General features: G+C 29.8%; 1 protein-coding gene across 1 annotated transcript in view; it reads right to left on the reverse strand.

Moving 5' to 3' along the window:
• Nucleotides 1–1,950: 1,950 nt before the first annotated feature.
• Nucleotides 1,951–13,336, reverse strand: part of LOC140431240 (zinc finger MYND domain-containing protein 11) — a 61,120-nt gene continuing 49,734 nt past the window's right edge. Inside the window, exons 11-14 of the mRNA XM_072519176.1 lie at nt 10,749–10,893; nt 8,779–8,887; nt 7,163–7,330; nt 1,951–2,246 (exon numbers count right to left, since the gene is read on the reverse strand). Of these exons, the coding sequence (XP_072375277.1) occupies nt 2,124–2,246; nt 7,163–7,330; nt 8,779–8,887; nt 10,749–10,893 (545 nt within the window). The 3' untranslated portion in view covers nt 1,951–2,123. The remainder of the gene's footprint in view (nt 2,247–7,162; nt 7,331–8,778; nt 8,888–10,748; nt 10,894–13,336) is intronic.

Below are 13,336 nucleotides of genomic sequence, written 5' to 3' on the forward strand. Positions count from 1 at the left end.
TTTGACGTTGACTTACAAATTATTAGAGTCACAGATAAAATTGATTTTTTTTCAATACAGAAATAAGACGTGTGTCTTTTAGTAATAAATATTTTAACATTCTACCACTGTAGCACTACGGTAAGTGTCCCGCGCATCATGCGCACTATGTAGCTTCACCTTTTGGCAAGCCACAGACGGCAACAATCGATAATTTATATATATATATATATATATATATATATATATATATATATATATATATATATATATATATATATATATATATATATATATATATATATATATAATATAAGTTTTGGTCATTCTATTTCGGAAGCACCTAACGGTGCAATACTAGCCTCCATATCCAATAGCATACAGACGAACAATTCCCCGTTAACCAAAAAACCAGCAACAAAATATGTTTCTCTTCCCTATTTCCATATATATATATATATATATATATATATATATATATATATATATATATATATATATATATATATATATCAAATATTTCCGCCATACAAATCCACCCGTACAACTAATCATTCAATGATCCCCGTAGAAGTTCATGATTGTCTCAAACCTTGGAATTTGGTGACATATGGCCCTTAAAAAATTTTCGGTATAGTGTCACGTCGTTTGCATAGATTGCAATAAATCAGTGCTTTGTTTGTCTTCAGTGGAGAACCATCTCTGCCCGGTTAAAAAATTTTAAATCTTCTTATCTACGAATATGAACATTATTTTCTGCAGAGTTTGTGTTTTTTGTTTTTTTTTTAAGTTAGTTTTAAATAATGAGTAAAGTTCACAGTACGTTATATAATAACATCGATAATATACTACATATTGAGTTGTAAGTTTTAACATCTGTATTTCTTATGAACTCTGTCATCTATTGTATTTTAGAGAACTGATGAAGCTTTAGAAATATAAAGCGAAACGTCTTCGATAAACTTATGAAGTAGTTGACTTCTTTTTTTATTTGCCAACTTGAATGACCGATTAAACCTCTGAATTCACTAGTTGAATACTTTAGAAATATATATATATATATATATATATATATATATATATATATATATATATATAAATATATATGTAAATATATATAATAAATAAAGGTAAATGGTATCGGCATAGCTCTCAACAAAGGAAAAAAAATAATAAAATATGTGTATAAGATGAAAGGATATAATATATCTCCTGTAGTGATCCTTTTCCAAGTTAATCCTAGTCAGAAATACGTATATATGGTTGCCTTCCATCATACACATATTTTATATACCGATACCGTTTACCTTTATTTTACTATCATTTCTCATTAACCTTTTTCTTATATATATATATATATATATATATATATATATATATATATATATATATATATATATATATATATATATATATATATATATATATATATATATATATATATATATATATATATATATATATATATATATATATATATATATATATATATATATATATATATATATATATATATATATATATATATATATATATATATATATATATATACGGGACGGTCGAATATTTCGCGGAAGGAACATCGGATCGAAAAACTGAAAAACCGATGTTCAATATTTTTTCAAAAATCTATCGAATGACACCTGTTTTTTATTTTTTCCATGCGATGCTTATTTCGCGAAATATTCGACACGTTAATTATGAAATTGTTTAACAAATACGATTCCAGCAGATTAGCTGTTATTCAGTTTTCACCTTTTGTAGTTTTTTACCAGGTGACTCTAATAATATTGTTAACTCGGAGGAATGTAAGAATAATATTACGTTCAGTAATGAAATAAATAAAAACAATAAAAAGAAACGATTTTAGCGAGAAATTAAATATATCGCTAGATAAAGTATACAGTCTTAGCTACTATTTTGTACCTACCAAGACTAATACTGAAAAAAAAAGATAGAAATCAGAAAAAGACTCTCAACCGTTTATGATCAAATGAACGAATTTTAATAACAGACTAAATACAGTGATAATCCCCGTTAAGGTTAACAAAAAGTCAAATAGCCTATTTAAAAACTAACAATAATTACTAAGGAACTTATATCTAAACGTTTCATGTTTAATTAAAAATCAACTTCTATTCTTCTCAACGTTTACGACGACATACTCTCTTATGTTCGGCTATCCAATGTTGCTGTTGGCAAGTTTGAGAACAATATGCAGTATTCCAACAACAGTGGTAAATGGCTTCTTGTTCGCAATTATAACACTAAAATAGTAAGATCGATTATTAACAAAAATATTGGTCTAATTTTATTAAAAAATAAATTTTGGCATTAATATTTGATGTACGAGATACAGTACGAGTATGACTATTAAAAACCTTTCAAAATATAGAATTCAATATCGCTACTTTCATAACCTATCAATTTATTTTTTTAATCAGAAAATTGTAGCGGGTCAAAGTATAGCGACCTATTTATAGATATGTATAAGTTACTAATGGACTATCTAAGTCTGACGTCACAATGGGCGGGGCTTAGAAAACCTTTCGAAACATTTCTAATTTCTATGTATTTGTCTCATAAGAAGTTTATTATATATATATATATATATATATATATATATATATATATATATATACATATTGGTTTTTTAAATTGTTTGAAGAGTAAATAAGGACTTTTGATTATTCATTCTGTGCGATTGGTATTATTTGTTGTTCGTCAATTTGTGAGGTAAAAATATCAAAGTAAAGTAAAAGCCATATAAGAAGACCGGTTAGTAATTAGGCGATGATCAGTGTGTATCAAACAATTTTTAAAATTTAAAATTTAGTTCCAATCACTTGAAAAGTAGTTTTTCCAATCACTTGTAAAGTTGAAAAGTAATTCCATATATTTTATGTTCAGTAATAATGTTTTTGTTACGTTAAAAGCAAATGAAATGAATATAATATTTATATATAATTTATTACACACAATAAAACGGATTTATTAATGCCATTTTAAATAATATAATAATCATTCAGTATACCCTACTATACTATAACTCTCTACATAATAAAGTCCCTCTACTATGGCGCTACAGCCCACATCAGACCCAGTCTTTTACCAGCATCTGCCTCCAAGCATCCATTTCCTTGGCTACTATCCTCCAGTTATCCACCCTCATTATCTCTTTAGCATCGATTCTTACTTCGTTTATCCACCGCTTCCTTGGTTTTTCTACTGGCCAATGTCCCATCATAATTCCACTAAGTGTTCTACTAGGTGTTCTATTATCATAAATTCTTATAAGGTGGTCTGCCCAGTGCAATCTTTGTATTTTTACACAATTTACTATAGAGCAGCGTTTCTTAAACGGTGTTCCGTGGGGATAATTCAGGGGTTCCGCAAAAGCTACGTGCTTTTTTAATAACATTCAAGTAATTACATATTAAAAAAGGTAATAAAAATTTAACGACACAAGACACAACTAAATTCCACTTACTATTCTGGATATTCTCATTCAGTGGAAATGCGATATTCTGACGTCGCGAATTGTACGGCACCATCAGCACAATCATTTCGGGTATTAAAGCAGCCGCCCTGGTGATATAATTACGGGAAATCTCGGTATCGGATTCCCCGGCTGAATTCTTTATTGATATACAATACATATTTATCATTACTCTGCGAGTATTGGAGTATTTTATATATTAGTCACTTGCCGGTGTGTGTCTTACAAATAAACTGATTGAAAGTTACTGATAGTGATTTTTTTTATTGATAAACTTTATAGGTTCAGTCTAAAACCAATTGCTTAAAACCAAACTGTCTACAAAACGTTTTAAAACCCAGAAATTGTAATTGTTTGTGTTTAATAGTTCACTGTTAAAGATAATATATCAAAGTAAGTAATCTTACTTTGATATATTTTAACTTTATTCGGTCTTAATGGGGAGTTGGAGGTGGTTATCTCGAGGAAAGATACTAACCCGTTTTCTTGAGTTAAGTTACGAGGTGCGTGCTTTTTTTAGAACACAATTTTGAACTAAAATGTCGATTATTCGATACTGATTGGTTACTCAAAATTGCCTATTTAAGCGACATTTTTGAAAAAATAAATGTACTTAATTTAATCCTCCAGGGCAGACAAGTAAATTTATTTATTGCCCACAAAAAAATTCTTGCTTTCAATAAAAAAATTGACAATATGTATGCGCTCCAACGAGTTCGATCGTTTTCCAACAATACAAGGATTTTAGAAGAAGAAGGGGTTGAAATATAAGAGGCATTTATTGCAGAAATTATTCAACATCTGAAAGGATTGAATGTAGCTTTTGACAGGTATTTCCCAGAAGAACAGCAGATTAAATATTAAACTGAATTGCGGATAAAAAACCCATTTATTTTTAATGCACTACCTTCCACCATGTCAACGGGAGAATACGAAACTTTTATTTAAATGACATCTGATTCATCATTGCAAGATAAATTTAAATGAATGCCATTAACGGAATTCGGGTGCAGTATAAAAGACAAATACCCTTAATTGCCGCAAAAGGCAGTATTGGTGCTTTTACCATTTGTAACTACATATATGTGCGAAACGGGGTTCTCAGCTTATTTGTCAACAAAAACTAAATACCGGAACATACTTTTATGCCGAAACTGACATGAGAATTAAACTTTCATCAATTAAGCCGAATATTAAGTATATTAGGCAGAAATAAACAGACCAAGAGGAAGACCAGAAATAAGATGGAAGGACCAACTACCAGAGGATATATCAAATTGGAAACTGGTGAGAAAAGATTCAGGACCGGCAAACACTAAGATTGCAAGAACTCTTTGCATGTTTTGAATAACATTTTTGACGATTGACCATTTAGCTAAATGTAATTTCCACTAAGATGTTAAACAATACAGACCATTTAATTTTTAACCATCAACAAAATTGTAATATTATGATGACAAAGTATGAATTTGATGGTAATACGATCTTCACAGATATCGCCACCGTAGTACATATTTCTTTGTGGATAAAAGTGTTTAGATAACGTGAATTATTTTTAAACGATATGTTTGTGGATGAACTTTATTTTTCTAATAACAATATGGTCTTGCAAAGGCATAACTTTGATTATTTGGCAAACCTACTTAATCCCTTAATTTGTAATCTCACATTATTCTTAACCTTTTATAGTTTCACCGTGTATAATTGAAACATTGTGAAACATATCGAGTAATATTTTAATAATTAGACTCCATTCAACCTGCAAAAATGCAAACTTAATGAATTGCCAAATAATATATTTTCTTCCTATTGAACTTCCTAAGTGTTGCAATAACGGCCTATATTGAATTGTACTATAAGCTCATAGTCCAAAGTTTGTTAGTATGATAAAAGCATTAACCTCTGTGCTGAGGTATACATTATTTGTGAAATTATAAATTGGGGATTTGTGCTCATTTGAGCGCAGTCTATTATAGAAAGTTACCTAACCAACAACTAGAGTGTAATTATCAGTAGCTGTTAATAAAACCATAATTTTTACTCCACACTTCAACCATTTATTTACCATCGTCGATCGAGAAGAATCTGACAAAGGGGCATTAGAAAACAATTCGATCCTGATATTTACATCGAATTTGTCCACCTACATTACACGTCACACAAAATTAAACAAAAATCATTAATTTTTATAATGTTTGTTAATAAATTAACTGTATGAATACGATATACTATATTCGGTTGGGACTATTTCAATAAAACTTGTTATGCATCGCTGATTGACATAACAGAGCAGTAAAATATTATACATAAAGATATCTTCGCTTACTTGGTCTACTAGTAATAAAGTTCTTCACTTCTTCTTCTTTTTAAGTAGACATGACTCTGTCTGTTTTTAAATGTGCGTACAGTAAGTTGTCACTCCATCGTTTACATGATCTTCCTACTGATCGTCTACCTATTGGGGAACCGTCTCTTGCCGTCTTTACTGCTCTATTTGTTGTCATTCCGCTTATATGATCGTTCCATTCTACTCTTCTGTTTCTTACCCAGTCCTTGATGTTCTCCACCTTGTCCCTACGTCGTATATCTGTATTTCTAACTCTGCCCCATAGTGTTTTACTATCCATTTTTTTAAGTGCTTTTATCTCTGCTGTTTCTAGCATTCTTTTTGTCCTTTCTGTGTCAGGTCATGTTTCTGCCACGTATGTCATTATTGGTCTGATGACTGTTTTGTTAATTCTGCTTTACTTTTTTTTATTATTTCAACCATAATCAGGTTAAACAATAGAGGACTAAGGAAATCTCCTTGTCTTATCCCATTGCCAGCTTCAACAGTTCTTCTCCCACTTTTACTTTTGTTGTGTTTTTTTTAGTAGATATTTTTGATCGTTTTGATTATTCCTAGAGGTATCTCTTTAGCGTACAATAAGTGGATAACGTCCTTTAATTTAAGGTTCATAAAACATAGATATACCGGTTTATTATATTCTAATGATTTCTCTTGCACTGACCTCATTATAAATATAGCGTCGGTGCATGATCTTCCTGACCAAACACCTTGTTGTTCTTCAGCTAGTGTTATAATTTAATTTAATTTATTTGTTATTACTTTGGTTGTTAGTTTTAATGTTGTGTGTGTGCTGTTGGTTTCTTTTGACTGTGGACTAAATGCATTAGCCGAAATTTTAGTGTTGTGTTTAATAAATTAAGTCCTCTGTAATTTTCCGTGTCCGATTTGTCTCCCTTTTTAAAGAGAGGTATTAGGATGCTTGATCTCCATTCTTGAGGAATTCTGTTTTGTTCTATTATTTTTTAATGCTTCCTTTACCTCTTCCTCCTCAATATTTATTTCTTTGTTTGTCGTCACGACTGGTGTTGGTGGTTAATTATCGTCAACTTTAGCAAATAGGGATCGAAAGTAGTCTGCCCATGTTTCCTCCTGAATGTGTTTAGTTTTTATTAGTACGTTCGTCTCTTTTCTTTGCCGTCTGATCATTCTCCACATTTCTTTTTGTGTTCCGTAGAAGTAATAAAGTTATCAGCATTAAATGGCAAAGCGGTCTTCTTACGTGGCTTTAACTTTATTAAGATATTTACTCTCAAGTATTTCATTCATATCGAATTAAAATAAAGTATTTATTAATACATAAATGTTTTATAATAGTATAACAATAGTTTACTTACCCACTGCCTTTTCTTGACATCAGAAATTTGCTGGTTATGAGATTCAAATAATCTTTTTATGTACTCATTATGATCACTGCCAATTTTATCTATTTCAATTTGCATACAATCCATAGCACATTTTATTATTTCCTTTTTATTGGGAAGATCCTCTAGTTTTCTTCGCATCTAAAAAAGAATGATTCATACCTTTATATGGAGAAACACTATTATGAACATTTATTTATCAAGATAAATTTTAGATATTTTTTTCAAATTGATTGCATTAAATTCTATATATAAACTTTTATATGTAAAATATTTTTGTTTAACATATTTATGTCTGAAATATTTTATAAACTGTTAAGAGCTGAAATAAATTAAGGCAATCAATATCATTATTTATGAGTTTAAATAAAAATAGTATATCGCATTTAGTTCTGTAATTATGCAATAACCTAATACCAGGAGAATAGAGGAAAGCAGGCATGGTAATGTTCCTAATAAAAGAGATAAGAAAGACTCGGTTGAGACATAAATTTATTATATAATAATACCAAAAAATTGGTAATTTCTACACAAAAACTAAAGCGATAATGATGGCAGTGCAACTAAGAGTATGAAAATGGATTGTCAATAACAAAATAGTAGGACAAGTAATAAATAATAAATAATACAATAAATAAATATCAAAACGAAAAGAATAAGCAATAAGGAATTTACAAGGAAGTGTGGGATAGACGACATAAACGAATAGACCAAAAAACAGATCCGTCAGAACTGTAATTATTAAAAATGAGGGTACCCGTAGATGTGACTCATTAGTAAAAATGGCTGTAAATCAAATGCACAAATAGAATAGGCCAGTCACAAGAACCATAAATGTCTGTATGTCCATAAATATCTATGTGTAATATCAGAACTATCCAATCCCGATCACCACGCAGTATCCGTTATTCTGCCATATAAAAAAGTTGACCTGCTTTTCGCATTTCAGTCCAATCTCAAATTCAAAATGTACTTCCTAAAAGCTTTCTCTCTTTATATTTGAAGCATACATATGCATTATAAAAACATCCCAACACTGCCAAACCTAAATATTTTGTTTCATGGTTGACATTTGCAGCTATAGGTAACTTGTATTTTCGTTAAAGTTAACCCAGATATTTACTATAATATATGACTAATATTCCAGAATCAAGAACTATTAATACTGAAGACTATTTATTATTATTATTTCAAGGCAGTTTCTAGAAATTAATTAGTGGTTAATTAGTAAAAATGACTGCACAGTGTATAAATAGATCAACAACAATCACGAATTTATCATATAAGAATATAGTCTTAAAGGTTGTAGAGACTAGACTTTCACATTACAAATAATGCTGAAGTAAATTATTACTTTCATTTATTTGTATTTAATTAGGTATATGTTAATAACTCAAGTTAATAACTTATACAACTAATGATAACAATAGACTAGCTCTATTTCAGTAAGTGATTATAAAAGTATTTCGAGTTATTGTTGCAGCTGAGCTATAATTTATTATTTTTTTTTATCTAAGTATTAACTGCATTTAAAATAATTTATAAAAAGTGATAAAAACTATCTTAAAAGTAGAACAATGCATATTTACCTTCTCAACAGAATCACTATATGGTTGATCTAGGGGCAGCATACCTGATTCACCAGATTTGCCAAAGTTTCCTGTAGAACTTGTGACTTGCTCGTATGATTCCTCCCTACTGATATTCAAGAAATAATAAATAATAATAATAACTCATATAAAATGCAGTCATTAATTGTATATAGCCTCGGTGTTCTATACGTTTTTGTTGGAGCTGCTATAAACGATAAGAACGATGATATAATAAAGTTAAGAAAATTACGTCATCCTCTTATAAAGTAACTGTTGGGACCATAGACATAATTATTAAGCCGGTTACAAAGCTCCAATTTGTAACCGTAAATTGAATTTACTAATGTTTGTGTTTTGAGAACGATTTCCGAAGTGGAAATTGAAACGTCAATAAACGTACTTTAACCTTTAATTGTGGCTTATTCCCATTTAAATAGTAATTACTTTAAAATGCCACAAGAAAATAGCTTCAGAACAATATTATGATAACTCCTTGATTTATACGGTTCACTCTAGATATATCCAATGCCAAATGGATAAAGCAGTACATTTTAAACTTTGGTATAAATAACACTACCTATGTACAAATTTTATTTGCTTTCTATTCTTTATTACCTAGATAATTATTGTGCAAAAGACATAAGAATTTAAGATACATGCATTAAGAATTTAATATAACTAACCTCGATAAAAATCATATTCATTTTTATTCCAAATTATAAACGGTTATTTATTTAAACATGATATTATAGTATTCACCAGATAAATCCAGAATACAATCAAATATGAAGCTTTATCCACTATGCTAGGATAATTCTAACTCTAGTCGCACTATATATATATATATATATATATATATATATATATATATATATATATATATATATATATATATATATAGGGTGGATCTTAAGTAATTGTACAAAAAGAAACATTAGATTCTACACTTTAAAATATTACGATTTAAGCCAAATTCCTTTAATAAAATGTTGATAATAATAAAGATACAGGGTGTAAAGGGCAAATCTAAAATTTTATTTTTCGCTATTGCTTCCATATTTGTAAACATTTATGTATAAAAATTTACAACTGGGTACTTTTAAATATGAAAAATTATAATTTGATGCACACTTTAATGTAGCTGATAAGGGGCGCCACATATGTGGCATAAATTTGCACTTAACTTTTTTGCTCTTTAAGTTACTTGTATTTGTGACAAAAAATATTAAAGATACAATATTTTAACAAAAAAAAAAAGGTATACCTGTTAAGAACTTCAAAACACGTTTCAAAAACTTGGTAAACAATTTACCTAATGAATAATAAGTATTCTTTTGGGATTTTTTATGAATTAAATAATTATTCAGATAAAAACGTTGGATTAAAATCCAACGTTCAGAAAAGTTGTATTTAAGTATGTTCTCACTGTCCTCTCTCTAGAATGTGGTGATGTACCATCTTGCATAAACCACATTTTTTGGGTTTTCAGCATTTTACAATAGAGAAAAAGTAATAAAACGCCAGTATAAAAACTTAAGAAGCGATAGAGAAGAAAAATTGTAAACATGATGGCCAACGTCTGAATACGGACACGGAGCCTAAAGAAGAAGCTGAAGAATCTTTTTTCCCATAAGACATTCATCAGTAACCAGTGTTTGTACAATTACTTAAGAACCAGTTAAGGACGTTATATATATATATATATATATATATATATATATATATATATATATATATATATATATATATATATATGTACAATTATAATTATAATAATAAACTAATGACTAAACTCAGAGGCGCACCCAGAGGGGGGTTTTGGGGGTTAAAACCTCCCCAAGGCACTATTCAGACACTGTTACTTACAAATTTTAAGGACTCAAAATGCATAGCACAAAAAAAATTTCGGTACCCAACCAAAATCCCCCCAAAGAAAAAAATCTAGGTGCGCTACTGACTAAACTTACTTGAAAGATTCTGTAGTCGGATTATTTTGTCTATATGAATATTCTTCACAGTCTTCGATCTCTCCATCCGAAATATCTATCACATTAGTAGAATTAACTTCTGCAGTTGATGTCCTAATTTTTTTGTTTTCCTCAGAATTAACATCTGTTAAAACATATTTAAAAACATTATTTTTAATAAAACGTTTTAATTAATTTATTTTCTCTTTATTTTTATAATTTGGTGACACATCCCGTATAGTCTATTATTTCTCTGCGGTCCTTTCTCACGATATTTTTTAGGCCATTTTTATTGGTTGATCTGTTGATTTGTAGACCTACAGTGACATATGGAGCAGAAAATTGGATATTAAACAAAAGACATCAGAGCAGAATTCAGGCAGCAGAGATGAAATACCTCAGAAGAACGATAGTAGTAAAAAGAACTGATAGAATCAGAAATGAAGAAATAAGAGAAATACTCAAAATCAAACCGATACTCGACTCAATCAAAGAGAAAAAATTGGTATTGTTCGGACATCTAACCCGGATGGACAATAATAGACAAGTAAAAAGAGTGTGGGGCGCCAAACCAATATGGAAGAACAGAAGAGGAAGACCCATTAAAGAATGGAACAGTGCAGATACTGCAGAGTAAGGGTAAGACTTGGCAGGAAGCAACACAGATGACATCCAATAGGAAGGAATGGAGAAAGTTCGTTAAGAGCTAGGACACCTAAGAAGATTGTAAAATATTGTGATTTAATCAATTGTATTAAAAACGGCCCAACACTGAAAGGTACAAATGGGTCTACTGATTAAGCAAGTAAGTTTTATTTGTTACTTTTATTATTATTAAAATTTTTACAGTAATACAAAATTCCGTTAGCCCTAGATATTAATTTTAAAATATTCTAAATAATGATCTGTTGTACCCTTACAGAGTACCGTTAGACCGTTATCTTTCGACCAGTAAAGTTTAGATTAAATCTTTATTTAATGCAGTTCACAAAACCATTAGTTTAAGCTGGGTCATTTTTTGGTCTTTAATTGGGAACGATATGGACTGAAATGACCTTGCCCATTATGGATAACGTCTGAGCAGCGGAGAACGCATTCGCTGTCTATTCAATTATAAAAATTCACAGGTTAAGATCCTTCATAATTGTTATTAATTTATGTGCATATGCATGTTCGGCTGGTAACAGTTACCAGCCGAAGTCCGTTTGAAGAGGTTTACTCTCCGGACACTGGAACTCACTTAAGCATGGGTGTATGTTACCTGAAGTAAAATTTAATTAAAATATTAAACATCATATAATATTATTAACATCATGTACAATCTTTGGTAACACATTACATTTTAAAGGGTTTTTACCCAAATATTTTGGTGGCTCAGGCATGGTAACCTGTATTTTAACCTGATGATGGAACAGTTGTTCCGAAAACGTTCGTGCTTTTAATGTTGCCCTTTTAAGGGTTTTTATAAAATAAAATATACCCACATATAAAGACTAACCTCTTTTTTTTTTTATTAAAATTAGTTAAATGTGAAAAAGATTATGTTATCGACAGGCTAGCTGAGAATTATGGCCATAAAGTATTAAGATTACCTCCTTACTATTGAGTACTGAATCCAATAGAATTATTATGGTCTCAATTAAAAAGTAATGTGAGGAAAAATAATAATTCTCCTAAATCATTTCCGACTTTTGTAGATTTAATTAAGACAAAATGTAATAATATTACAGCAGATAATTGGAAAAAAATGTATAGAGCATGTCAAAAAACTAAAAGAAAAATACTTACAGTTCCAAAACATAAATAGAGTAGTTATAGATTTAAACGATAGCGATGATAGTGATACCGATTTAAATGTAGACGACAGTCTAAATTAAATTAAAGTTTAAAATTATTTTTTTTGTATTTTTTCACTATGTTAAATGTATATTTTAATATAAAAGTATTACTTATATGTATTTTTCTTTTACTTTATGGGATTGCCGTAATTTTGATCAAATGTATCAGTATATAAGTCCGACCCTGTATACAACTATATCTAGAAGATTAAATCCGAAATATCTTGCAACGAACAGTAGGGCATTAGATGCGTTATGTGTCAGTGTACTTGCATGCAAAGATTTATGAATATCGTCTTTTTCATTTCAAAGATATTTACTTAGTTCCATACTTCATCCCATAATACCGAAGACTCAGTACTAAGATTAGATAACAAAATCCTGGAAAGGGTGGAACACTTTAGATATCTGGGTAGCTGGATTGACTGCAGGGTTAAAAGTGACGAGGAAATTTCGACCAGAATAGAACTCGCACTGAACAACTTTATTAACTGGCGTTCTGTATTATGCAGTAGAAGTCTGTCGTTGACCACACGTCTAAGAGTATTGAAGTTGTACGTCTGGTCCACTTTGTTCTATGGATGTGAAACCTGGACAACAAAAATAAAAAATCTTGACAAATTAGAAGCGCTTGAGTTATGGTGTTACCGTCGCATGCTCAGAATCCCATGGACAGCACACATATCTAACGAACGCGTGCTTAGAGACCGTGCACAAAGAGCGAGAATTGATCAACATCATCAAAATGAG

The sequence above is a fragment of the Diabrotica undecimpunctata genome, chromosome 1 (genome assembly GCF_040954645.1).
Source record: "Diabrotica undecimpunctata isolate CICGRU chromosome 1, icDiaUnde3, whole genome shotgun sequence".
Classification (NCBI taxonomy): Eukaryota; Metazoa; Arthropoda; class Insecta; order Coleoptera; family Chrysomelidae; genus Diabrotica; species Diabrotica undecimpunctata.